This window comes from Malassezia globosa, assembly GCF_000181695.2.
Source record: "Malassezia globosa CBS 7966 chromosome Unknown mgl_sf_1.1, whole genome shotgun sequence".
Classification (NCBI taxonomy): domain Eukaryota; kingdom Fungi; phylum Basidiomycota; class Malasseziomycetes; order Malasseziales; family Malasseziaceae; genus Malassezia; species Malassezia globosa.
Window position 1 is genome coordinate 834,534 of NW_001849874.1, and position 26,193 is coordinate 860,726.

At 53.3% G+C, this 26,193-nt stretch overlaps 13 protein-coding genes across 13 annotated transcripts; 8 read left to right on the forward strand and 5 right to left on the reverse strand.

Moving 5' to 3' along the window:
* Positions 1-439: 439 nt before the first annotated feature.
* MGL_0380 (uncharacterized protein) lies at positions 440-2,182 on the forward strand (the record flags this gene model as incomplete). The annotated part of the gene is made up of 1 exon (XM_001732553.1): positions 440-2,182. The coding sequence occupies one exon, from the start codon at positions 440-442 to the stop codon at positions 2,180-2,182; it is 1,743 nt and encodes a 580-aa protein (XP_001732605.1).
* An 82-nt stretch (positions 2,183-2,264) lies between these two features.
* MGL_0381 (uncharacterized protein) lies at positions 2,265-3,149 on the forward strand (the record flags this gene model as incomplete). The annotated part of the gene is made up of 1 exon (XM_001732554.1): positions 2,265-3,149. One exon carries the CDS (start codon positions 2,265-2,267, stop codon positions 3,147-3,149), a length of 885 nt encoding a protein of 294 aa, XP_001732606.1.
* Positions 3,150-3,564: 415 nt separating this feature from the next.
* On the forward strand, positions 3,565-5,541 carry MGL_0382 (uncharacterized protein; the record flags this gene model as incomplete). Its single annotated transcript, XM_001732555.1, has 1 exon — positions 3,565-5,541. The coding sequence occupies one exon, from the start codon at positions 3,565-3,567 to the stop codon at positions 5,539-5,541; it is 1,977 nt and encodes a 658-aa protein (XP_001732607.1).
* Positions 5,542-7,141: 1,600 nt separating this feature from the next.
* Positions 7,142-8,653, forward strand: MGL_0383 (uncharacterized protein; the record flags this gene model as incomplete). Its single annotated transcript, XM_001732556.1, has 1 exon — positions 7,142-8,653. The coding sequence occupies one exon, from the start codon at positions 7,142-7,144 to the stop codon at positions 8,651-8,653; it is 1,512 nt and encodes a 503-aa protein (XP_001732608.1).
* Positions 8,654-8,784: 131 nt separating this feature from the next.
* On the reverse strand, positions 8,785-10,404 carry MGL_0384 (uncharacterized protein; the record flags this gene model as incomplete). Its single annotated transcript, XM_001732557.1, has 1 exon — positions 8,785-10,404. One exon carries the CDS (start codon positions 10,402-10,404, stop codon positions 8,785-8,787), a length of 1,620 nt encoding a protein of 539 aa, XP_001732609.1.
* Positions 10,405-11,908: 1,504 nt separating this feature from the next.
* MGL_0385 (uncharacterized protein) lies at positions 11,909-12,940 on the forward strand (the record flags this gene model as incomplete). Its single annotated transcript, XM_001732558.1, has 1 exon — positions 11,909-12,940. The coding sequence occupies one exon, from the start codon at positions 11,909-11,911 to the stop codon at positions 12,938-12,940; it is 1,032 nt and encodes a 343-aa protein (XP_001732610.1).
* Positions 12,941-13,174: 234 nt separating this feature from the next.
* Positions 13,175-14,225, reverse strand: MGL_0386 (uncharacterized protein; the record flags this gene model as incomplete). The annotated part of the gene is made up of 4 exons (XM_001732559.1): positions 13,175-13,310; positions 13,349-13,772; positions 13,898-14,120; positions 14,175-14,225. The coding sequence occupies 4 exons, from the start codon at positions 14,223-14,225 to the stop codon at positions 13,175-13,177; spliced, it is 834 nt and encodes a 277-aa protein (XP_001732611.1).
* Positions 14,226-14,615: 390 nt separating this feature from the next.
* Positions 14,616-15,067, forward strand: MGL_0387 (uncharacterized protein; the record flags this gene model as incomplete). Its single annotated transcript, XM_001732560.1, has 2 exons — positions 14,616-14,621; positions 14,687-15,067. 2 exons carry the CDS (start codon positions 14,616-14,618, stop codon positions 15,065-15,067), a joined length of 387 nt encoding a protein of 128 aa, XP_001732612.1.
* A 267-nt stretch (positions 15,068-15,334) lies between these two features.
* MGL_0388 (uncharacterized protein) lies at positions 15,335-16,783 on the reverse strand (the record flags this gene model as incomplete). The annotated part of the gene is made up of 1 exon (XM_001732561.1): positions 15,335-16,783. The coding sequence occupies one exon, from the start codon at positions 16,781-16,783 to the stop codon at positions 15,335-15,337; it is 1,449 nt and encodes a 482-aa protein (XP_001732613.1).
* A 67-nt stretch (positions 16,784-16,850) lies between these two features.
* MGL_0389 (uncharacterized protein) lies at positions 16,851-17,428 on the reverse strand (the record flags this gene model as incomplete). Its single annotated transcript, XM_001732562.1, has 2 exons — positions 16,851-16,993; positions 17,101-17,428. The coding sequence occupies 2 exons, from the start codon at positions 17,426-17,428 to the stop codon at positions 16,851-16,853; spliced, it is 471 nt and encodes a 156-aa protein (XP_001732614.1).
* Positions 17,429-17,802: 374 nt separating this feature from the next.
* MGL_0390 (uncharacterized protein) lies at positions 17,803-19,882 on the forward strand (the record flags this gene model as incomplete). Its single annotated transcript, XM_001732563.1, has 2 exons — positions 17,803-19,245; positions 19,277-19,882. 2 exons carry the CDS (start codon positions 17,803-17,805, stop codon positions 19,880-19,882), a joined length of 2,049 nt encoding a protein of 682 aa, XP_001732615.1.
* Positions 19,883-20,190: 308 nt separating this feature from the next.
* On the reverse strand, positions 20,191-23,466 carry MGL_0391 (uncharacterized protein; the record flags this gene model as incomplete). The annotated part of the gene is made up of 1 exon (XM_001732564.1): positions 20,191-23,466. One exon carries the CDS (start codon positions 23,464-23,466, stop codon positions 20,191-20,193), a length of 3,276 nt encoding a protein of 1,091 aa, XP_001732616.1.
* A 635-nt stretch (positions 23,467-24,101) lies between these two features.
* On the forward strand, positions 24,102-26,189 carry MGL_0392 (uncharacterized protein; the record flags this gene model as incomplete). The annotated part of the gene is made up of 1 exon (XM_001732565.1): positions 24,102-26,189. The coding sequence occupies one exon, from the start codon at positions 24,102-24,104 to the stop codon at positions 26,187-26,189; it is 2,088 nt and encodes a 695-aa protein (XP_001732617.1).
* Positions 26,190-26,193: the final 4 nt, after the last annotated feature.

A 26,193-nucleotide genomic window follows, 5' to 3' on the forward strand; every position in this document is an offset into this window, starting at 1 on the left:
TTTGTCCTATGTAGATGTGTGCAGTGCACTAGCACTGGTCATTAAGTGGCCAGGCGACGACCTCGAAGATTTACTACAAGATTGTGTTTGGTCTCAACAAATGCAAACCGATTAGAGCAGCAAGCCATTTCCATTGGACATCGTCGCACAAGTTACTGGCAGTAGGACAGAAATTCTTAAAGGCCCTCTTGTTGTAGTAAACATGTGTCAGCGAAGATGACACTAGTGCGCTGTGTGGATTTTCGGTGGCTGGACGGCCATGAGGTAGGCGAAACTAAATTTGTCCATCTGCACACAACTTCGGATACAACTGCAAACACCAAAGGGGAAAAAGAGGAAAAAAAAAAGCTTGGGACTGACGGCCCATTGAACTTATTGCCTTGCTTGTAAAATATATGTACCGCTAGACAGAATGCAAGAGAGTACAGGCACGGATCCAATGACGGGCCTTCCGCCGTCGATGTATCACCCGTCATCATCAGGCCGTATTTCTCGTGGTCACTCACTAGACCGCGGTAGACTATTAGGCGACCAAGCTCTTGTCCAGCGAGCACCACCTGAACTCCATCGTGCGGGCTCGTGGTCGATCCATGGTGCATCTGTCCCCCAAGTGGGTTCAGGTACGCCATGGGATACAGACACCCCGATAGCATCACCACCGACGCTATCGAGTGGTCGCCGTCGTCCGCGCCGAACATTGACTGACAATGCGACCGAGTTTTTGCATGCTGTCGACGATCTCCTAGGCTCAAATGTCCCCAGGCATGCACCTCCAGTGTCGCATATCATGAGTCCCGCTGATGGTGTGCGATCACCAGCGTCCCCGTTTGGTCCGCCTCCCATTGGCATGTCTGAACATCCCTTTGCTGCTGCCGGCCTTGATGCGCCATCATTGCGTCTTGGCGCCTCTAAATTTGGCTTCTCTATGCCAAATAGTGCTGTTGGCTCACCCCGCATTCGACCTCAAGAGGATCGCTTCCTCAACAATCCGTCGTCATCGTCTTTGTCCGCGGACTGGCCCGCACCCACCACAACCGACCCAGAGTATACCCGTTCTATGTGGTCATCTGTTCGTCTGCCGGGCCAGGTGCCTGATCCTTTACTGTATGGTGCGCCCAGTGGATCTGTGTTGTCGTCGTCGCCGGACGAGACGACAGCGCCGCTGCATGCGGAGACGTCTGTAGCGATTGCGCTTGGCGATGACGAACCACACCCAAACGCAACGCAATCGCCTCCCTTTGCTGTACATTCTCGGCCTGAGGTTTTTGAACGCACGCCAACCTTTTCTTCCATTGATCATGACCTCGCAAGCAGGATGCGCTCCATGACCCTTCCCGTGGATTTGTCTATTCCTCCGCTGCTGAGAGATCGAGCTGGCTCTATGAATCGCTTACATGAATCTCCGCCTCCAGGTCACCGAGTAGCGCCACGAAATGCATCGAAGACAGGTGCCCATGCCATGTATTCGCCGTACGTACCATCACCACCACCACCACTTTCATTCTCATCAGCTGCTGCTTTTGCCTCGCCATCGTCCGTGACGTCACCGAACATTCCAGACTCACCCGAGGCCGTGTCATTTGAACATGCCATGTCTCCACGAAGCATGAAACGACGCGAAGATGGCAAATGGTTTGGTCGCCCTGGCACACTGCGCCTTGGCGACACAGTGCAGGTGGGTCCTTCGTCATCGTCATCATCTACGCCGACTCCTGCTGCTGCCTCGTCTACATCGGCGCCGGCAGTCTCAGGGGCTCCGGCAGCGTCTGTGGAGGAAGACGCAATGGGCCCCATCAACAATCCCGGCATGACCGCCCCCTCTCAGTTAGGCAGGGCTAAGCCTAATGTTGCACATGATGTGCATGGTGTGGCCGAGTCGTTTGATGCATCGATGCGGCGCCGGAACTCGGCGCGAAGCCGCACTGTAGCGCATGCTGCCGCGGCTTACGAGGGCGCTGTGAATGGCGGGCGTTTCCACCGACGCGAAGACGGATCTTCGGGACCTTTGCGTACCGTTCCGCCTCCGTTGCAGGAAGGCGCTGGACACTGGGACTTTGGTGACGTGCGCGGCCAGCTTGCAGAAATTAGCATGGATCAGCATGGAAGCCGGCTGGTTCAAGAAAAGCTGGACCACTGCACGCCTGAAGAACGGACCCTTGTGTTTGAAGAACTGTTCCCCTGAATCACGGCGGCTCATGGCGGACGTATTCGGCAATTACGTGATTCAAAAACTGCTCGAGTATGGCACGCGTGAGCAAGTGCACATGCTAGGCGAGCAGTTGGAAGGCCATGTACTGCCATTATCACTGGGGACATACGGCTGTCGAGTCGTTCAGAAAGCATTCGAACGTGTGGATGAAAAGCAGAAAATTCGCTTGGGACAAGAACTTCATCCATATGTCCTGGATTGTGTGCGAGACCAAAATGCGAATCATGTCATTCAAAAGATTCTCGAGCAAGTGCCCAGCACCCACCTGGATTTCATTGCGGCAGCCTTCCGCGGGCATGTACAGATTTTGGCGTCACATTGTTATTCGTGCCGTGTGCTGCAGAGGATTTTTGCATATTGCAGTGAGGATCAGCGTCGGCCCTTGCTGGATGAGATGCATCGCGACACGCTGCGCCTCATGCAGGATCAGTATGGCAATTACGTTGTGCAGTGGGTGCTTCAACATGGCGACGAGCGCGATCGTCTTGCCATTGTGCGTGTGACGAAGACTCATCTTCCGCTGTCGCGCCACAAGTTTGCGTCGAATGTCGTTGAGCATGTGATTCAAGTGGCACCACCGACGGATCTGACGGATTTGCTTGAAGAGCTTCTGGCGCCTCTAAGCCCGTCGGACGCTGAAGGCCTGCCACTCCTTCTTGAAGGCACGTCACCCCTGTGCATTGCCACGATCATGATGCAGGATCAGTATGCGAACTATGTCCTTCAGCGTTTTCTTCAGACGCTTCATGGACACAATCGCGAGCGTCTTGTCCAGACAATCCGTCCCGTTCTGTATGCACTACGCCAGCGACAAGCCATCCTTGCTGCGCAGACCAACGCGGCGTCGCCCTATACCGCAAGCATCCGAATTCCTGGTGGGGGACACATTGGGAATAAGCCACTGCAGGCCATTGAACGACTTATTGAGCAAGGTCCCTGATTTTTTTTGTCCCTTTTTACTCTCGTTGAGCATTGCGGTCCTTGTCATGTTGCGACTCTGTCGTACGGAATGCACTCTTTTCCTATTCGCCTTTGGTCTTTGATCAGTTCCTTACTTACAAGCTTTTCCTCACTCTCGCACTCTTGTTCGATACATATGTTGTTGATAGATAAGCACGGACGATTCCAACGGTTGTGAAAGTAAATTCTCCGCAGTTTAGTTAGGGCGTAGATAGAAACAGGTGGAAAAAAAATTAACGTTACGTGTGTACGATCCGTAGACTGGCGTTGCGAGAAACCGCAAGACGCATAGTTTTGCAAGAGTGTTTCTCGAGGATTTATGCCTGTTATTCCTCTCCACCACGCTGTGCCATCGTGCCACGAATGTCTTTACTCGTCCGTGGTGACGACGACTTATGGACGTGCACCATGCTTGCGTGTCTATGCACCCCACGGCCTATACTTGTGACAATGTATATGGCTATGTGTACGTGAGCTCAGAGGATGCGACCATGCATGCCAAGCACATGGCTCTAGGCTTTCGTGTGCCTGATCAACCAGCACATCCGTTTGCTTTCCATATACCCCTAGCTGAATTGCAAAGCATTCGGGAGCACGCTCCATCAGCGATGCGCCCGATTGGCTACGTTGAAATAGTATCGTCTTCCCACAAGCCACAAACGCTCTTTTATCATAAAGATCCTTTCGACGATCAACGCAGTCCCAACGATTGGGCAGGGCACCGTCTCATTGACGCTCTTGTCCCATTTGTCGACGTTCTTGCCAGTCGCGAAACTCCTCATTTATTTTTGCTGGACCCCTCTCCAGAAGATCGAGCAAGGCATCAAACGCCGCACTTTGCCGATGATGCCATCGACGCCGTGCTTTCTCGCCGGTCGCCGCTGCCACCGCAGAAGTCTCGTCCCGACACTTTAACTTCATGGGCCAAATCCACCCACATGTCAGTCCTAACGCAACTTTCGCATGTGGTGCGAGGTGCACGCGATAGTCGCGATGCCATTCTTGCTCACCCACTTGTACGCCGTGCCAAACCACATGTTTCGACGGCGCAAGCCGGTCCTTATATGGTTAGTGCACAGTCTTCAACTCCCCTATTGTCACCTGATCATCCATCGCTGGAGTTTGATGCTGCACGTGTATATCTTGCCAAGTGGGCAAGCCAAGTTGCCAAAGAGGGCGAGCTGAATCGTATTGCCGAGCATGCGATGGACGACGGTCCTGAGAGAGACGCCGAGTCTCTGCTGGGTGCATCCAATCTGCCGATTCTCCCTGCTTCAGACGACAAGATTCCTCCGCTCTCGTATGACGTTTGCACTGAGCTGTTGAACACTGGTGCTCCAGCTCATGCGGTCGCTCAGCAAATATTTCGGTTTGGCCTCGCGTCTAACGCTCGCGCGTTGATGTGGCCATATTTGATGGGTGCATTACCACTAGAAAGTGATGTTGAAAAGCGGCGATGTGCTGATGGCGAGCTTGCATCTTCTTACAAGGCATGGATGTCCCGCTGGTTCGGTCATGCTGTCACATCCGACACCCTCGAGGCATCTCGGCACCGAATTTGGATCGACTGTCTTCGTGCAGATACGAAGCATGCCTTCTTTCAAACCGACGCATGCAACAAGAGTATTATGCTCCAAGTCAATCAGAGTGGCTGGAGCCGCCCAAGCCCACAGGGCTCGTCTGACACGCAAGTCAATCCTCATTTATACGTCTTGAGCAACATCCTCTGGACTTTCGAGGTTTACGCCGAACATGCTCATGATCTGCTTCTTCCTCATGTCGAAGGTTACGTCCAAGGCATGAGTGACCTGTGCTCTGTATGCTATGTGGCTTGCGAAGGCGACGAACCCCGCACTTTCTGGACCTTTGTTGCCGTGATGCGACAATGGGGTTGTCATTATGTCGCGGATCAGTCGGGCATGCGTCATGAGCTCCTGCTTCTTCAGCGCTTGGTAGCGGAGCTGTGCCCCCGGCTTTATGAGTACTTGCAGCAGATCGATGGACTGAATTTGTTTTTCTGTTTCCGCTGGCTTCTCGTCTGCTTCAAGCGAGAATTTGAGTTGCACGACGTGTTTCGTATTTGGGAGGCTATCTGGTCAGCAGGATGGAGTCGCACAGAGCACAGGGGCTGGCCTCTTTGCTCACATCTGCATCTGTTCGTGGCACTCGCAATTCTCGAAAGCCACGAGCGCCTGCTGATTCGTCACCTGCGCTCATTTGATGAAGTGCTCATGTTCATTCATTCCCTTGCATTCCACATGGACGCAACATCTGTTCTGCGGCGTGCCGAGGCACTTGTGTACCGCCTGCGCAGTCGTGTTGTACAGGGCAATGATGTGGATAGCGAGCTTCGGTCCATGGTGCTATGCTAATATATACATACTAATACAAGAGGTGCGCATCGACGACATACCGATCGCCCGTTTGCGCCATAGTGAACTTTTGCGGTAGATATCTTGTCCGGTGCCATGAGCGCACGAGTCTCATGGCCTCGGACATGTTCTGCAGACACACAAGGAACCATGCAGACGTACTGTCCGGATGCATAGACGGTAGTTTAAGCACGTGGGGGATAGAATGAAGTGGTGTGAATCCCATCGTTCGTACAACGTGCCAGTCCACACTTGACGGAACACCCAGTGCGTAACTTCGCTCCAGCTTCTTCGCCAACTTGCTGGCGGTCGTTTGCAAGGGTAGGTTCCGCAAAATCACTGCATGCATAGGATAAGACGATCCAATGTCCACAGCTGCTAGTGTTTCAGCCGGCCAATGCGCATACTGTTCCTGCACAAAAGCATCACGCTGCTCGTCACTTATCCATTCAACATTCACTACTTCGCCTCCGATGCAAAGGTCCTGAAGAGGCTCAGGCTTTAGTGATGCCTGTGGGCCCGCATGTGCTCCGCTTGCATATTCAAGAAGTACAGACCCAGTAGGCAAAAGCGCTGGATTGCGAATAAAGTTGATCCGTCGCACCTCACCTGCTACGCGAAGAATGTCTACTGTCCACGCCGTGTAAGGGACATTACGTAGTAAAACGTGTCGAGCCTCAAGAGGCACACGCATCGGACGAGGCAGTCACACGCTCTTGTTTTACAGTACAGCGGTTTTGGCTAGAAACCAGCTAAGACAATAGGGGTGTCAAATTCAGGTGCGTGATGCATCGTCGCCGCTGTGTGGGCGCAACAAGTGTGGAGGGCCCGATAGCTCGGCCGCCGCTGCTTGAAATGCTGAACGATGGATGTAATGGATGAGGATTGTCGCCTACGAATCTGAGATACCTGGATTGGCCTAATGCGATAGCTCGCCTCTGGTCGTAGGAGTTCCGAAGGAAATAAACTATCTGCACGTCATTCAACTTGTTTAGATCATTCGAACTCGGATTAGCGCCCAATCTCCTGACACCAAATAAATGAGTATGCCCGCCCGTAACTGTGATTTGTGTGATTTGATATGCGGATTACAGGTCCGCTACTTGGCATGCAAATCTCACTCTCATTGGTTGGTAAGCCATTGAAAAGATAATGATGGATGTGCATGCCCCATTCTTACTTTCCGGTTTGTCATGAACAGGTTCAAAACCATGTCTACTCCAAGCCCACCTTAAACGTGTTTAGAAGCAATCTTGTCATTTGTGTGTGTGTGTGTGTGTGTGTGTGTAGTCTACACCATGTGGTGCGAAAAAGTAGCTGCTAATAAGATCGAATATGTTACATCACTCTCGTGGCAATGGATTTTCGCACGCACAATCCGGTCGAAAATGTTTGGGGAGCCCAAGTGGAGGTCACTGGCCCACCGGCCCTCACGGGCCCTAGTCCTCAATCTATCAAGCGAGTGAAATGTTGGCGTGCTTGTACATATTTGGGCCCGTGGTCCAATCACATGATTGGGTAGTCCAGGGGGGGGGGGCGCTGACATATAAGTGTCGCCGAGGTTGGGCAGCTCGTCTTTTTTAGTCTTGCCATTTTGATCATGTTGGGTGTCCTGCGAACTGCACTTCGTCCCAATGCTCGCGCAAGCCAACGCTGCTTTTCTACTCTTTCAGTACGATTCCAGGATGCTTCGCGTAGCAAGATCATGACCCCGGCAGCCGCCGTGGCTGATATTAAGCCTGGTGCCAAGGTCATGGTCGGTGGTTTTGGTCTGTGTGGTGTGCCGCGCACACTCGTTGACGAATGTGCGAAACGCCCCGACCTTAAGGACCTTCATGTTTTCACGAATAACCTTGGCACTCCCAACCATGGTGTCGGTGTTTTCGGTACGCGTAGGATGATGAAGTCCGTCACAGGATCGTTCTTGGGTGGCAACCGGGAAGTCGGTGACCAGTTCTTCAACGGCGAGGTTCAACTGAACCTTGTGCCGCAGGGTACATTCGCCGAGCGCATTCGTGCCGGCGCTGCTGGTATTGCAGCATTCTTCACGCCTACCGGCTATGGTACAGCCGTGCAGAAGGGTGAGCTTGTTCTTAAGTATGAAAAGAAGGACGGTAAGGCTGTGCCAGTCATGACGTCCAAGCCGCGTGAAGTGCGCTCGTTTGACGGCCGTGACTATATCCTCGAAGAGGCTATTCATGCTGAATACGCTCTCGTGCACGCGCGCAAGGCCGATGAGTCTGGTAACCTTGTTTTCCACTCCACGGCACGCAACTTCAACGACCCGATGGCACGGAACGCACGCATTACCATCGTTGAGGCTGAAGAAATCGTGCCTGTAGGTGCGCTGTCGTCGGATGAAATCCACTTGCCGTCTATCTATGTGGACCGGATCGTGAAGGCTGAGCTGCCACTCGAAGTTGAAAAGGTTTGCCTCTCGAAGGCTGAAGATGAGCCTCGTAAGTTCACAAGTCGCGAGGTGATTGCGTCGCGCGCTGCGAAGGAGCTGTCCGATGGTATGTTTGTCAACTTGGGTGTTGGCATGCCAAACCTGGTTCCGTCGTTCTTGCCGAAGGACGTCAGGGTGCATGTTCATACTGAGAATGGTCTGCTCGGCGTCGGTCCTTACCCGGCCAAGGAAGAAGATGTTCACACGGATATCATCAATGCTGGCAAGGAATCGATTACAGAGCTCCCTGGAGCTGCTGCCTTTGATTCCGTCGCGAGTTTCGACATTGTGCGTGGCGGTCACCTTGACGTGACCATGTTGGGCGCTCTGCAGGTCACGGCGAACGGTGACTTGGCTAACTACATGATCCCTGGCAAGTTTGTGTCGGGCATGGGTGGCGCAATGGACCTTGTGTCGAGCCCCGACAGTACTCGCGTCATTGTGCTGACGGACCACACTGACAAGTACGGCAAGCCAAAGGTTGTTGCCAACACGGAGCTTCCACTTACCGGTGTGCGTTGCGTCAGTATGATTATTACGGATCTCGCTGTGTTCGAGGTTGACCGCAAGAACGGTGGCCTGACCCTCGTTGAGCTGCAACCTGGTGCCACGATCGAGCAGGTCCGTGAAAAGACGGGTGCTCCATTCAAGGAGGCTTTGTAAACTAATATGGTTCGCCCTCCAACTACCTGTCCTCAGTCATTACGTTAGTTGACTCTTCCGTACAACAGTGGTAAAATCAGACGACTGTATTTTTTTTTTTTGGGTTGTTGCTAGGTACATACAAAACCCTTCTAAGTACGTAGGTGGCTAGGTGTGCCTTTACCGTCCGGCGCTATAGCTGGCTTTGTCAGTTGAATAGGGTCATTAACAGCGGCGTCATGCATTTGGAACGATGTCGGCGTGTAGGCGGCCTTGGGAGACTTGACACACACAAGCGGTGATGGCTGCTGGTCGTCAGTCATCACACTCTCGCGATCCATGTCCGATGGTCCCTCGATCTTTTCGCTCGCGTCGAATTCCCATGTTGACATGGAGTCATCCTCGCCTTCAGAGTCGTATTCGTCAAGAATTTCCTCCCCAATCAACTCCTCCAACACATCCTCCAATGTGATGATACCTAACGGGGCATTCGGCACCAGGTTTTGCTCAACAACTGTAGCTGGTGGAAGTGTTCCACTTGCGCTCATCGGGTGGTCGGGGTCATCGAAATCGCTCTCCTTGCCTCCACGCATGCGATGAAGTAGACGCTGAAGACGGGAAGAACGCAGACTTTTCGTCCTTGGCTCTGTTGATGGAGCAGACCCTTGCTCCAGTTCTGACGATGCATTCAGAGTCGCGGGAATCTTCGTTTTGGGCGGGACAGTAGCCTTGGTTGCGTGTGAGGAATGTGGCGATACAATGGCCATGTGCGACCGACCTTCTTGGAAAACATTTAGCACATTAAGAAGCGGTTCATCCCATGGCACTGTCGGTAATGCATTGATCAGCATTTCACTCACAGGCACAGCATCTTCAGGATCTAGCAAAACGCACTGTTTCACGAGCAGGGCACCGACAATTTTGCGATGCACTTTGCGTGGAACTGGTGGCTCCGAGTACAGCGCTTTTGAGTCGTCGGTGAGGGGATTCCTCTCCAGTTCTGCGCTTTCTGTCGTCAGCGCTGGCTCGAAGTGCGACACGGGTGGCTTGAGTCCAAACGATTGGCCTAGACGAGATATGGTGCCCTTGCGACTTGCTGATGGAGTCCATGCACCAGAAGCATGCACTGACGCATTAATGTCTTGGTATACAGGGATGCGTGAATGTCCCGAACGCACGATTCGCTCAAGCGTTGGATAATCTAGACGTGCAGTCAGTGGGATCATGTTGACCCGATCAATGGGCGTCATGGCCTGCTTGGCAACCTTTTCCTGCATGTCCAGCGCACCGCCGACAATGGTGACGGTGTCGTGCTTGAGATCGCCACCACGCCCCCCTGCAACCTCATGCATCGTCACAAGTTCTTTAAGTTCAACGCGACGATACATGGTACCGTGGTGTGGTCCCAGCACATAATGAAGAATGCGCGATACGGGCCAAGCAATAGGGTACAAAATAATCATGACGATGCGAGTAAAAAGTGCCATGTGCGCTCCGATAAACAAGCCATACCTGGAGCACACACTCTGAGGAATCAATTCGGCAAAAATCACCACCAACACAATCGACACGATGACGGCTTGAATGCCACCACCAAGCACCGGATCTGCAATAATTGGTAGTGTTTCGTTTGTAATCATATTGGCAATGAGCAGCGTCGTTAAAAGCAAATGGCCATCTTGGCGTACTGGTGCAATTTTTCGAGCATATTTTCGTTCTTTTTGACTACCTTGGGCCATCAGCACTTGCAATTGTGTCTCGTCGAGCGACATGTATCCCAATGTGAGGCCAGCAAATATGCCAGATAAAATTACTAACACAGGAATGAGGATAGCGAATATCACTTTCCTGCTAGTAGAAAGTGATCCATCATCCCCTCCAACTGATATTCCCTCTTCTCGTTTCGCCAGCATATGGTATGAAAAATCCGTTGAACTGGACTGTACAAAGTCAACAGACATGGGCGAAGTGGCCATAGAAGCATCCCAATGCACGGTTCCATTCACTGAGGCTAACTTGATTCCCGCAAATAGCCCCGCTACCAACAAGCTCACTGCCAGAATGAGGAGAGTCAGCAAGGAAAAAACAAAAGGTGGTTTTCTCGGATATGTTCCCTCCGGCTTAGTGTGTGCGGAAGATGATTGCAACGATACAGTGTTTTGCCATGGCGAATGAAAGAGGTGATTCACACGTTGGTCAAAAGCACGCGGTTTCTTTTGTATGCCGGTTAGTGCACGACCTGTTTCCAGAGATATGCGTATGTCAGGGTCAGACATTCACGTCAGGAAGGAAAATTCGTGTACTGCGAGTAGTCTGTCTGCACCAGTTCAGATCGAACCCCACATGTGCCTGTGTGCTAATTAGTCTGACTGATGTGGAGAAATGACGCTCACAGCCACGCTACGCTGAGACGTTGTCGTAAACGCTACGTATTCGCTACTCAGACGCAATTGTGTGATCGACACATCACATCTCTCCATGGCTTAGCGCGGCTAGATGCTTGAGAATGGAATCACGACCTGGATGTGTGAATGCAAAATGTTGGTGAAGAAAATCAACAACCATCATCTTTCTACGTAAGCCGTACGACTAAAGCATGTTGAAAAGGCGTTCTGCAGCGAGCGTCGTAAAATGTCGTCTGGCGACATAACTCTCGTCCCGCGCTCCATGTGAACGAGCTCAGCTCCGTGAGTTATGCGCTTGGTATATTTTACACCCCCCACTCTTACTTGAAGGGGGGCGCTAGGCAGGGATTATCACGTGATTATGTTTTCTTCCATGTGTGGGTGGTATGCTCTTGCATGGAAAGCACTAGAACAATCGATTTGCGGTGCTGAAGGCGGCGGCTGTCGAGAAGTTAGAGAAAATGACAAAATCCATTGGAATACAGTGGGGCGTGAAGATCCACTTGCGTGTCATAAAAACGAGTCAAGGCGCAAGTGAGCTTCTTTGGATCGACTCAACCCACCATGGTCAAGTACGTAAGAAACTGCGTCCTTCAGACGTAAGAAAAGTGAGCATTCGTATACTAACAAGACAGGGAGACAAAGGTTTGTATTATTGCACCGCCGTCAAATACATTGGAATTTATGGATTCGTGCTAACTAGCAGCTTTATGATCTCTTGGGCGTGTCGCCTGACGCCTCTGAGGCCGAGCTGAAGAAGTCATACCGAAAGAAGGCATTGTCTCTTCATCCTGATAAAGGCGGTGATCCGGAACTGTTCAAGGAAGTGACATCTGCATATGAAGTGCTCTCAGACTCGAGTAAGCGCGAAATGTATGACCGCTTTGGAGCTGAAGGTCTCAGCGAAGGCGGCATGGGTGGCGGTATGGACCCCCAGGACCTGTTCTCTCAGCTTTTCGGAGGCGCTGGAGGCTTCTTTGGCGGTGGTGGACGCCCTCGTGGTCCGAGGAAGGGCAAGGACCTGGTCCATCGCGTCAAGGCGACGCTGGAGGACCTGTATAACGGCAAGCTGACGAAGCTTGCCCTGCAAAAGCATGTGTTGTGCGCCAAGTGTCAAGGACGTGGAGGAAAAGAAGGCGCAGTCAAGACATGCAACACATGTAATGGTCAGGGTGTGAAGGTTGTATTGCGTCAGCTCGGTCCTATGGTGCAGCAAATGCAGCAGACGTGTCCTGACTGCCATGGTCAAGGTGAACAAATCAATCCAAAGGACCGCTGCACGCAATGCAATGGCAAGAAGATTACGCAGGAGCGCAAGGTACTCGAGGTCCGCATCGACAAGGGCATGGAAGATGGTCAACAGATCACATTCAAAGAAGAGGCTGACCAGGCGCCCAATACGATTCCTGGTGATGTGATTATTGTGGTGGACGAACAACCACACCCTCGCTTCAAGCGTAAGATGAATGATTTGTTTGTGAATGTCGAGGTTGATCTGCTTACGGCGCTCGCTGGCGGTCGTGTGAGCATCCCACATCTTGACGACCACGCTCTCTCGGTTGAGATTCCCCGCGGCGAGATTGTCCACCCTGGTGACATGAAGGTACTTCGTGGCCAGGGCATGCCGTCCTACCGCCATCATGAGTTGGGCGATCTGTATGTGAATCTTTCAGTCAAGTTCCCCGATAGCTTGAACGAGGATCAGCTGCAGCTGCTCGAAAAGGCATTGCCACCACGTCCTGCACCTGCCTCGTTGCCCAAGGATGTGGATGTCGAGGATGTCGTCATGGACGCGATCGACGAACATGAAGCTCATCGCGCACGTACAGGTCCCGCGACGACGGGAGAAATGGAGGACGATGATGCGGCTGGTGGTCCGCAAGTGCAGTGCGCACAGGGCTAAGGGTATGGATAGCCCTGTTGGAGTGAAGATGAGCGAGTCCAGGTCGCCCAGAGGTGTTGATCGGTTGTTCGATTCTCTCCGCCGAGTGTATGAATCTAGAAGTCGATCCGTCGTCGGTTTGTGCTAGTTTGTGTATGTATGATGATGACAAGTGCAAGCACACGCCCTCGATCTCTCATGTAGTACAAGCAGGATGCATAATATATATCTATATCTATATATATATATATCCATTTAGGACATGCCACCGTGAGACGGCCCTGTCGTTGTTGAAGCCCGAGACACGAGCTCCATCTGTCTACGCTCTGTCTCTTCAAGCATACGGTCCAGCTCTTCGAGCTCGTTGGTCTGTGACTTTAAGGAGGCCTGGCTGCACAAGAAAAGAAGTCAGTGGGAGATTGAACGTACATTTGCTTGACTCTCGCTTCCATGGTCGAGAGGTTTTGAGTACCTGAGACGACCTTCTCGCCGTTCCAGTCACCCTTTTCAATTACTTCCACATGAACGATGGGGCACGCATCGGTTGCCACAGAGCTTGGAGCAAATTGGAATGCACGCACCTCGGCATTTCCCCAGTAGGACATTGGGTCGTCAGTTAGACGGCGCAGAAAGTCGCCATGCGCCACGACAGCAATGTGCTGCTCTGGTCGCTCGCGTAAGAACTGGCGCACCCACTGCGCACGCGCATCGAGGGACACAGGGTCAGCCGCGTAAAATCCACGCTTGCTTGTCCAGTCAGGCGTCAAGGAACTCAGATCATATTTTGCAAAATCCGGCTGAGACTCAAGAACATGGCGTGCTGAACCCGTATCACAAGGCACATCATTGCACTCTGTCAAAAGAAAAAAACGAAAGGAGAGAAAGAGAAAGAGTTAGTAAATTCATTAAGTACTCATGCGAGATAGGCCAGAGGGCGTGCAATGACGCAGCCTAGAGGCGCTTGCATGCGCGACATACCTTGAAGTTGGGGAAGGCATATCACTTTCGTGTGCCCACCGAGTCGCGCAATAGCAGGCTTGTAACCTGCCTCGGTCGTCTGCAGTGTACGCCTGAGCGGTGAGGTCACGATCAATTCGACCCGTTCTTGCAGATCAGGCGTCATATACGCGAGACGCTCCGCTTGCTGCTGGCCCTTTGGCGTGAGCAAAGCGTCAGCTATGAGTGAGTCGCCCGTCGCATTCTGCATCAGAATTAACTTTCACAAGAACACAAGATTATCAATCTGTCAACGTACGTGCTCAGCTTCAGCATGTCGCGTTAGGTAAATCCGACTCGTTGGGGCCATATCGTGATGGAGGAACGAACTAGTGTCATTGCCTTACGTCTGGCAACAAATGCACACACTTGACGCACGCACGCACACGCGTCAGGCGCCGCACCCACACACAGACAAACACACACTCACTTGCGCTTCCAGTCATGTTCGCAGGGACCTCATCTGACTTTTTACTAAGAAAAACGACATATCATGTGATACAAGCTTGGTGGTTGGCTGGTCGCACAGTGGTAATGGTGGTGGTAGTGGTTCCAAGGCCTAGCTAATTGACTTGCTTTGACTGGCGCTTATGGGCGCGGCCGATGGACTTTTCGCGCGGCAAACAGCTATACCCTTCTCTGTCGGTGGAGACGTCATCTAGAAAAGGATCGTAGGGAGATGTTGGGGCTCAAGTCGACGATGGCTGTATGTATACATGTGTGCAGGGGAGTTGCATAGATGTGCAGGTTTACTGACATTTTGTGGCAAAGATCATCGACAACTCAGGTGGGCTTGTGGCTGAATGCATCAACGTCTTGCGGTACAAAAGCTCGATGGGCTTGGGCCGTGTAGGTGATGAAGTCGTGGTAGTAGTGCAAAAAGCGAAGCCCATTCCTGCGAACCAAGTCTCAAGCGGTAGTTCCAATGCACTCAAGGTCCGTCGCGGTGATGTGCGACATGCCGTTATTGTACGCACAAAAAAAGAAGCGCAGAGGCCTGATGGACGTGTCGTGAAGTTTGATGACAACGCATGCGTTCTGCTGAACAACCGAAAGGAGCCGCTCGGATCGCGTGTTAACGGTGTTGTGTCGAGCGAGCTGCGTGACCGTGGCTGGGGCAAGATTCTCAGTCTTGCATCAAAAGTCGTGTAGCTAGCGACCTGTATAGATCTACCTATATACCTCGGAGGATGCCAAGTACACTTTGCCAAGGAGTGAGGAAAACAATGAAACAAGGTCGGCATGAGCCTTCAAAAAAGGGCATCAATGCAAGCAACATCGCTGTGGTGTTCATGAAGACTAAGAGCATACCGAATCTATATAAGGCTCGAGTGAGAGGGAGAGGGAGAGGGAGAGGGAGAGAGAATGAGAGAGGAAGAGAGAGTACGCATGAGGTTATGAAAACATTCACAACCACTACTAAGGCTCCGTGGAGGGGGCAGGTGGTTGCTCGTAGCCTTCCTGAGGCGCTTCTCGCTGCTTGCGCCAGGCTTCCGTCCGTCGAGCCGTCTCCTCCGGTGCGAGACTCCGATGTGTGCGCTTCCGATGACCTTTCGCCGCTGTACCGGGACCCCAATTGGCCTGCGGATTCATTTGGTAGCGAACTGCCTTGTTCTCAGAGCGGGTACCTGTGATGATGGCTTGCGTATCGGGATGCTCGGTTTCCAGATCAAAGTCGCAATGCAACGTAGCAGGCGAGCCATCGTCTCGCACATGTGCGAGCAAACCTTTGGCAGCCGACCCGTCTTTCAGACGCTCAGGGTTGACGGGATTTGTTCGAATCCATGTTCTGTAGAGATCGTACACTTGACCCCTGCTTGCATTCGTCTTTACAGAGCCCGGAATACAGTGCGAACGCGACACTTTGTAGCCAGCATTGAGCAGCGCATGGACGACCGGAGCAAAAGCAGGACTGGCGCAGTGGAATAGACCGGCTACTTTCGCGGGGTGGAAGTAAAAGAGAGCGTCATCGAGCTCATCGCGGGCCGTCGATACCATACCGCGGATCCGCGCTTCTGTATGCACAGGATGACGACCGGAATCGAGAGTGCTTAGCAGTTCATCACAGAACATTGCATTGTGAAGAGGACCCAGCCACATTGGCCCACCTACATGAAAGGTACCGCCACATTCGGCACAACGGGTATCTGTGGGTGGGCCAGACGCTGAGCCAAACTTGTACATGGTGAGCCCAGTCTTGGCATTTTCGGTTGCTGTGCATTTACCCATGTGCTGAATATGATAGTTGCTGCACTTGGAGCATGTGTACACCAAACCGGTTTTCGATGCGTTCTGTTTCACCGTTTCAGGCCGCGACCAAACACGGACAAACACACGCAAATAAAAATCAATGGAGAGTGAGAGCATGGGTTCTACGAAGCGGACATACCTTCCTGCTGCCATAGAGATGGCATGCAAAACAAGACGGAGCGCCACTTCATGACTGTATTCGGCCTTGATGCTGACACCGCCGTACAAAGAGAAACATTTTTCCGGGTAGTTGTGCCCGGCCAGCACCGCTAGATCCGTGCATGTGACGCAAAGAAGGCCACCATCCGTGACCGCCTGGACAGCAGCGTCAAGAAATGGTGCAGCAGTACCGTACGGGTCGAGATCCACGAGGTCAAAGCGTTTAGGCAGCTCCCTGTGCTGGTACATGAGACTGATAGCATCTGCTTCGTTCGCATGTACTTTGCAATCGGGATGGATTTGCATCGTAGCACTGCTGCTTGGTGCTGTGGCATTTTGTGACGAGGTTGATTCACCTGGGTTCTGCACTTTATTGTCGCATTTGTGGCCATTGCTGCCATCACGGTTGCTCTCAGCGTCAGTGTCAGCCTCTTCGAGTTGCTGCACATCCATGTGCATCCATTCGTCCACAGGACGATCAGGTGGAAAGTTCAGTGCCAAGTTCCGACGAAGCGCTTTAACTGCACTAGCCGACAAGTCGTTGGCCACAACTGACCCGAGGAGGGGGATTTCCTTTGCATATCGAATGCTGCGGAGCCCCTGTAGCACTGAGTGCCTCGAGTGCTTTGAATTTGTATGATTGGTACGTGTGCTTCGCATCCTTGGTATCTGGAAGGGAGGGGGTTCGTGTCAGTACATGTGATCATGCTTCCTACATTTGGGGGGGGGGTCTTGTGCGTCCAGTCCCCCTCCCGCCAATCGGCGGGGCGACGTACCTGTCTTGATGCGCTTGGTATCAGGCTCAGAAGTATCTCTTGCACGCATCTCACGTGCCCTTTGCCGCGCTTCGTAGCGCTGGCGTTTCTCGCAGTCAAAGATCTGGCTCCATGTGATGATCGCGAGTGTACTGAGATCGCGGTTGAATTCCTGCACTGGGTTGAGAAATGCTGCCTCTTTCGATGGCATTACGATTGTCGCGCTATTCTCACGAAAAGCAGATTCATGCGCACGAATATGGATGCCATACTTGGCAACCACGTTGGGACTTAGCAGAATGGGTTGCGGTGCCATGAGCGTACGCGATGCAAGACGCACAAGGCCCATATAGAAAGTGGCACGCACGAGATTATTTCATCTTTTTTTTCGGGGTCTCGTTCGAGCTTGGTTGTCTGGCTGTCTGTTCCCAAGCTTCGCGCCATTCAGTGTGGATGTGGTCACGTGAATGACTGGCCGGCTAGGTCGCTGCATTGCGCACTACTGCGCTTATGTGGGCAACGACAGATTCAAGCGTCAGACAGTGGAGGCTTGGATCGTCTCTGGGTGCTAGGTTGGTTGCCAGGCAGGCGTGGGGATGGGGTCTCTTCAGGCACGAGACTAGCCACGAGGGAAGAAGCAGCGTGCATTTTTTTCGGGTCCTACAAAGTTTTACGTAGACTGCGAGTGATAGGGTAGACCAAAGTCATACGACTTGAACCACCATGTCCGGCGACGTTCGTGCACGGTTTGGCGAGCACATCCTCCAAGATGACTACGTAGCGAAGAAGCGTGCTGAGTACGATGCAAGTGGGCCATACCACCACTCGGTGGTGCATGGACTAGTGAATGAAGACCTGCTGAAGCGTGCGAGAAACGAGATCGTCGAGGAGCTGCACTTCACCGAGAAGGAGACTGACATATATAAGGTCAATCAGACAGGTGACCTGGCGAATCTCGATGGCCTGTCAGAGGAAGAGGCAGGGCGACTCAAGTCGTTGATGGAGCTTCGCAACGCCATTTACTCGGACGAATTCCGTGATTGGATCCGTCGCGTTACGGGATGCGGGCCATTGAGTGCGAAGAAAAAGGATATGAGCATCAACGACTATCGGCACGGGTGCCATCTTTTGAATCACGATGATGTGATCTCGACACGCCGCGTGTCGTACATTTTGTACTTGCCAGACCCTGCTGAGCCGTGGCAGCCAGAATGGGGTGGTGCCTTGGAGCTGTATCCAGTGAAAGAGGCACATGTGCCGGATGATGTGCCATCGCACATTGTGCCACCGCATTGGAATCAGTTCAGTTTCTTCGAAGTACAACCCGGCCACTCGTTCCACAGTGTCGAAGAAGTGGTGCACCCAACCATGTCGCGCTTGAGTTTGTCAGGCTGGTTCCATCGCCTGCAGCCGGATGAGCCTGGCTTCTCGCCAGAAGAAGAAGAGCGTGAGCTGCGAGCAGAGAAGGAATTCAGCTCTGTCGGCAGCTTGACGTCGAAGAAATTCATGAGCACGTTTGATGAGTACGCTGAAGACAAGTATGGCACACCTCCGCTCCCGGGCACAGGTCTGTCATCTGAACACACGCGCTTCCTTGCGCACTTCCTGAATCCGGCATATTTGACGGCGAAAATCCAAGCGACTCTCTTCGAGAAGTTTGGCGACGACTCGCATCTGCTACTCTCGGACTTTTTGCGCAAGGATATCGCCGAGAACATTGAGCGTGTGCTCCGAACGAAGGACGAAGACGATGGCTTTGTTTGGTGGCACGGCGAGAAGGAGCAACGTGTTGGCTTTGATGCGGTGCGAATCCAGCCGCATGGCGTCGGCACGAATCGCGCGCGGACCCCCAGTGACGAGGACCGCCGCTGGATCCTTGCTGGGCCACCGCATCGTGAACGCTTTGCCACTTTGCAGTCCGCCTGCACGCCGTCAGATGCTCCCGTAATCGACTACGCGGCGAATCCACCGTCACCATTTGTCCCCATGCCAACGAGTCCTGCGGATCTGCTCCATGTGTTGACACATCAGCTGTTCCCGTCGGCGGCGTTCCGCCACATCATTGCGAACATGACGCAATTGATTCCCATTGCTGCGCGGCCTATCCGTGCACGCCGCTTCCGACCTGGTCTTGATTACACACTTGCACGCTCGGATGACGAGACGGTGCTGGACTTGACGCTCACACTAACGCCAGACGTGTTGGGCAGCGCTGAACAGGCGGTTAAGCATACGGCGCGGCCCCAAAGGGCTTGCTGGTAAGCGAAAGGCGTCTGGCACGAGTCAGGTCGTGTCCAAAGGAGTCATGAGCAAGAAGGATCGCGATATGTTGCAGGGCATGTGGGATCGCGGTGACATTGGCGGCTGGGAGTGCTACTTAGCACCGCACGAGGGCGAAGAGGATCCTGCCGTATACCAGAGTGCAGCGTCGCGACGTGCGCAGCGGGAGATGAACGAAGGCGCGAAAGCGTCTGATGAGACTCTCGCGTCAGAGAAGAAGGCCGACGAGGATGTTGTGCAAGAGGACGACCAGGATGAAGAGTTTGAAGACATGGATGAAGACGATGATGATGATGACGACGACGACTTTGATGGCGTACTTCTGAATGTGACTCCGTCGTTCAACTCGCTGAACATTGTGCTCCGTGATGAGGGCGTGATGCGATTTGTCAAGTACTTGGGTGCGAGTGCCGGCGGAAGCCGCTGGGATATTGCCGCTGAGTATACGGTGGGAGCAGCTGAAATGGAAGAGGATGAACAGGGTAGCAAAGGAGGCGAATCATCGAAGCAGGAGGGAGCATAATTGATGGTCCATGTCCAGGGGTAGTCATTGTTCATGAGATCGATGATGCCGACAAGGTGATGGTACGACGGGAGGGTGCGGAAGCAAGAACGAAGAGGACGGCGTATAAGAGAAGACGAAAAAATAATAATAATAATAATGTTGCTGGTGCGACGATGATGCATGATGGACGACTCGCACCAAGTATAAGGTTCCAGCAAGAAGAGAGGATATGTATGCATGGCACGTCCATTGTCTTTTTTTTTCTTATTACTATTATTCTATGTTTCTATTTTGCGCATAGCATTCGGTATATACAGCCACCACTACTACATAAGACTTGTATGAGAGCCAATGGCATCCATATTGGCAGCATCGAGGCCTTTGCCATCTCGCTCGCCAGTGAACTGAGCATAGATGCGACGAAGCCGAGCCACCTCTGCAGCAGGCACGCTAGGACGCGTTTGCTGGAACGACGACTCCATGAACTTGTTAGTAACGAGATATTTCTGCCGCGGACGGTCGTTGGCGGAGGAGGAAGTGGTGGTGGTAGCGGCGTTCGAATGAGACGATGACGCTGATGCTGATGAGGACGATGTAGATGTAGATGCAGGTGTGGCTGTGCGTGAATCGGGATCTTGTGAAGAGCGCAGGATACACTCAAGGCGAGAGCTCAGCGCAGCCTTGTCAGCGTTACTTAGGGCGACATGTGAGTCATCGTCGGCTTCCTTGGTCGGTGCAATGGACAAGTAAGCGAGCTGTGATGCATGCTTTTGGTTATGATCAGACGACGCGTCATTACCTGCAGACGAAGTTGCATGAAGCGTAGCATGGATCGCATCGAGCTGCGCGTTGTATAGGAGTGCCTGCAGATCAGCGCCAGAGAACCCTTCGGTGCGACGCGCCCACACGTCCAAGTCAACGTCCGAATCAATCGGGACTTTGCGCGCGACCACACGCAGGATGTCGAGGCGGTCCTCCCACTTGGGCATGTCACACAACAGAGCTTTGTCGAGACGTCCAGGGCGGAGAAGCGCTGCATCAATCAGATCCGGTCGCGATGTCGCTGCCAGAACATACACGCCATCGAGTCCCTCGGCACCATCCATCTGGGTGAGAAGCTGATTGACCACACGATCTGTCACGCCATTGCTGTCTTGTCCACGCTTGGGAGCCACCGACTCGAACTCGTCAAAGAACAGCACACACGGCTTGGCAGACTGCGCGCGCTCAAACAGGTCTCGCACCGACTTTTCACTAGCACCGACGTACTTTTGCAGCACCTCGGGGCCCTTGACACTAATAAAGTTGAGGCCACACTCCTTGGCGACGGCACTAGCCAGTAGCGTCTTGCCGCAGCCAGGAAAGCCATACAAAAGCAAGCCTGAGCGCAGACGAAGCGGGCAATTGGCAAAGATGGCCGCATACTTCGTAGGCCACTCGAGCGTCTCACGAAGCACGTGCCGTGTCTCAGCCAGTCCGCCAATGTCCGCCCATTCCGTCGACGACCGCTCGAGCTTGATGCCACGCAGAGCAATGGGTGTGTACCCCTCGCGAGCGCGTTCAAAGTCGCGCATCGTGAGGGAGATGCGGCGCGACTCGAGCAAGCACCGAATGGTCGCTTCTTGTAGCGCACGCTCTGTGAGCATGTGCAGATCGGCTACATGGTAGCCGTCCGTGTGCGACGTCAGCGCGACAAAGTCTAGGTCGTCACACAAGTCGTCGCGCGCTGCGCGAGACATGACGTTGTGTACCATCGCACGCAGAAGTTCTGCCCGCACATCTTTCTCCGGAGATTGCAGCGACACCGTCTGGGTCCAGATGCGTGCATTGCGCACAAATTCATGCAAATTCGCCACGCTCTGCACTGTCGCAACCAGAAACACATGGTGCTCACGTACAACCTCCTCAGCCAACTCGACGAAAGAGCGTGCGAGCTGCGTGATGCGAAAATTGTCAGCTGGTTGCTGCTGCGGCGATGAGTCCTGAGCGGAGATGAGCGTGTCCAGGCCGTCAAACACGAGCACCATGGGTGCGTGCCACGAGGCCTCGTCCATACTCTCCTTGAAACGGCTGCGCACGATCGTTAGCCGATTCTCAATATGCTGCGTGCAGTCGATGGTCTTGATCCCGTACGCAAGCGTCGGGTCAAGAGCTAGGTGCTCGCCAACAGCACGCATGAGCGTCGACTTGCCGGAGCCAGCAGCGCCGCTGAGCAGCAGGCCGCTTGTGCCGGGGAATTGGCGCCGAGGCACGACCGGCAGCGATGCAGACGCATTCAAAAGATCCGTCCGACCCTGCTTGGAGGCCAACAGCTCACGTAGACGATGAACGCCTCGAATAACACCTATACACTCTTGCAAAGGTGCATCAAAGCCGACAAGCTTCGCTGGCATAGGCGGTGTCAGACAGACTTGCGATGCCTGCGTGTCGATGTTGGGTTCGCGCAGGGCACCAGGCGATGGCTTCGTAAACCGCACAAGGTCAAAGTCAACTGCCTTTATATTGGAGCGAACTTGCTTGCCGATCCACACATGTCGCTCCGGCCACGCCACACTGTTTGGCACGGCGTCGACGTTTGGCATGGCTCCCGGCCGATACGATGCCGTCGTTGTGATGAGTGGAGGCACAAAGTGCGGCTCATACAACGGATTGGTAGGACACGAGATTTTGGTGATTGTTAGCTTGCCCTGCGGGAACGCAAGAGCCACTAGCTCGTACGAGGGGCGCCGCCAATTCGGTGCCGTCATAGACATGGGAATCACGACGGAAGAGGCCAGCTTGTCTTCCTTGTCAGGGACGTACGAGTCGGGGAGTACGCGCCATGCATAGTCAGTCAGCAGGAGCGCTGCACCGTCGCTCGATACAGATGAACTTGACTCGAGGACATGCGGCGGCAATGATGGTGCCGGTGGCGGCGCGAGTTGCTCACGCTGTTCGGGTGTGTCCTTCTCGTCCTCATCGGCACGCCGAGGACGAGGCGCGATGGCCACCTCCGTATCAGTAGAGAGTCGCACAGCTACGCTTATTTGGTCGTGTTGATCGTTGGTATCGATATCTTCCTTCACCGATCGCGTAGGAGGAACGGTCCGATCAACAAGAAACTTGATCACAGTCGCAGAACTGCGCCCCACCGACACTCCCAGCACCTGCCCTTGCTTTGCAGCACGAACCTGACTGAGCATGCTGGACTCGACTTCATCAGCATGCACACTGAGGATTTCCCAATCGTCCGCAGATTGCGGCGTCACAAACACCTTGCGCGCAACGGGTATCGGGGGCGAGCGGAAGAGACGCAGGCTCACTTCCTGGCCATTCGAGAGCGCCGGTGCGAACATGTCAGCGAGCGATGGACTCATGACAATGCACTCGCCTGCATTGGGATCACTCAGTACCGACGCACTTGGAGCCAAGCCTGTCCATCCACAATAGTATGACTCCATGTCTGTCCCGATCTCGACAACAACGGTTTGCGCGACAATGTCCCGAGCAAGGAGAGTCGAGCATAATGATGTGGGCAAGTGCACAAGACTTACACGCAAGCTTGGGTCAATAAGCACGCGCGCGCGTGAACTGCGCGCGCGTGATGACGTCGACGACGCCATGGTTCTGAATCTGAAACGAGGTTAAGAAAGAGAGAGAGAGAGAGAGAGGGTGTGTGTGTAAATGTGTATATGGGATAGGTAAGAAACTCTTGCTAGTTGATGGTGTAATGAAGCGATTTGGATTTCAAAAGGCGCGGACGCGCGTCAATTTGGTGGTATGGATCGCTTAAGATTCGAATAGCTGACACACAAACACACTTACACCCATCCACTCTCCACACATCGCACAAGCGCTACCAGAATAGAAATGCTAAGCGCACCCAGATCTTGCTCACTCTGAACCTGCACACGCACCCGAACGACGCTGGTATGAGTATCTCCACATGCACCCGCACTGCCTGCTTGCCTGCCAAGCAGCTTGCTAGTTTCTGTTTGGCTCATGCAGCTTGCGGCGCGTGGAGCAGTGTGAGCCTGCAGGTACATCACGTGCCTTATGCACTGTGTGTATGCGATAGAACGAGAGGGGCGTGGCAGGGAAGTAGTGTGTGTGTGTAGTGTGTGTGTGTGTGTGCGCGAGAGGCGGTAAGACAGGAGAGATTGCAGAAACACTAGTGGCGATAGCATCGTTCCTGCCGTCAAGAGAGAGTGTACTTCAAGCGTGAGGCCCATTTATACCCTCTATATCGGTCGCGACAATGGCGATCGTGTCGCGGCGCGCATCAACTGTGCTCCTGCGCTTGTTCGCTTTGTTCCTCGTGGGCACGGTGATTGTGTTGATGCTTGTGCGGTCGCACTTTCGTGTGGATCGCAGTGCGTATGTTCTCGAGACGGAGCTAGGCACGTGGGACGAGATCCGAGCATCCAAGCGGCCTGCTGTGCTGGACCATGAACATGTTATGGCATCTTCCCCACCTGATTTGCTGCCGCCAGAAAAAGTGCCTCGAATCATCCACCAGACGTGGAAGACCGATATGCTGCCGGCTAAGTGGGCAAGTGTGCGAGAGGAGTGTGCGAAAATGATGCCAGACTATGAGTATATGTTGTGGACCGACCAAAGCTCGCGAGAATTCATCGAGCGGGAGTATTCGTGGTTCCTGCCAACTTTTGACTCGTATCCATACAACATACAACGTGCGGATGCCATCCGCTACTTTGTCTTGCACAAGTTCGGCGGCGTGTATATGGATCTTGATATTGGCTGTCGTCGCCGTCTTGATCCGCTTCTGCGCTTCGATGTCATTGTACCCAAGACGATTCCCGTGGGCGTAAGCAACGACCTCATGTTTGCGGTGCCTGGGCACCCGTATTTGGATCTTCTGATTCACTCCCTCAGCACATTCAATCACTACTTCTTCACGCACTATGCGACAGTGATGTTTTCTACAGGGCCCATGTTTGTCTCAGCCATGTATCGTGTATTCGTGCAGCGGAATGGGATCGTCCAGCCGTCGTCGCCGTCCGCGCTTGATCGCGGCTTCGAAGGCGTTCGGGTGCTGCCAAAGAGCCTGTATGGCAAGAACCTCAGCCCCAGTGATGCGCCAGACTCGTTCTTTATTCACATGTATGGCAGCTCCTGGCACGCGAACGATGCAGGTCCTTTGATTTTCCTCCGCAAGTACGGCTACTTGCTTCTTTTCATTGGCATGCTTATTGTTGTAATTGGCATGCGCCGCGCTTGCTTAGTTGCTTTAGCTCACGTCCTCAAGCTCGTCACTTCATTTGCTTCCAGCCTGGGCTCACATGCCGGCTTCAGGGCTGACTCAAACCGAGGTTCTTCCTATATATCCCTATCAACCACTGCTTCGTCTTCAACACCTATGGGCTCCAAGAGGCGGGAACTGCCTCCTAGCTCACATTTCGCACCGATTCCGTCGACGGATTGGTTTGTCTCGTCAAGGCCCAGTGATGTTGAGGCCAAGATTGCCCCCTCGCCCGTTCATGGCACCACACCTCCCGTGCCGACTTTCTCCATGAATGACTCCCCAAGCGTATATGAGCCTTCTGGCATGCTTCATCTACCGTCTGAGCCAGTGATAAAATCGGCCTCCCAGATCTCGAGGTCATCGTCGCCCCTGCCCCAACCGCCGCTAGCCACAAGCGCGAATGTAAATGCACGTGAAAATGTCGACGCTCTTGGCCATGCGTCCACCCACATGAATTCGTCTGATGCGACGGTTGAGCCCTCTTTCCAACGGCGCAACTCGGATACCAATGCGCCGCTGCCGACATATTATGTGGGTAACAGCGTACCTTCGTCGAATCGGTTCTCACTATCAGATGGGGGCGCACGCTCGCCATCCATGCCGTCAACCGGACGCTCAAATCCACTGAAGCGGTTGAGTAGCTCAACAATGCAGACACTCTCGACGCTTCTACCGCCACCCATGCGTCGCTCAGCTCGTTCATCACATTCTGATCCTGATGAGGCCTCAGAGTCGTTACTCAGTCTGGGCGTCGACAGTGCCGATGGACTCACTCGCACCATCTCCAGGCAAAGCGAAGATTACCGATCAGAATGGGACAGTCTTGTGCAGGACATGTCCGAGTCGACGCTGCGTTCGCCAACATTAGGCCCAGCTGTGTCACCGACGCCTCAATTGATTGAAATGCCTGATGCTGCTTCTTCCAACTCAAAGATGAATGTCTCAGGTTTACTGCGACGCCCCCATCCTGCGGATCCGTTTCGTACAGCGACGCCTGGTGTGTCAGCTGGGCCTACTGACGCAGACCTAAATCCTTCCCAGTATCCATATTCATCTCACCCTTCCTACTTGCACAATTAAGCCG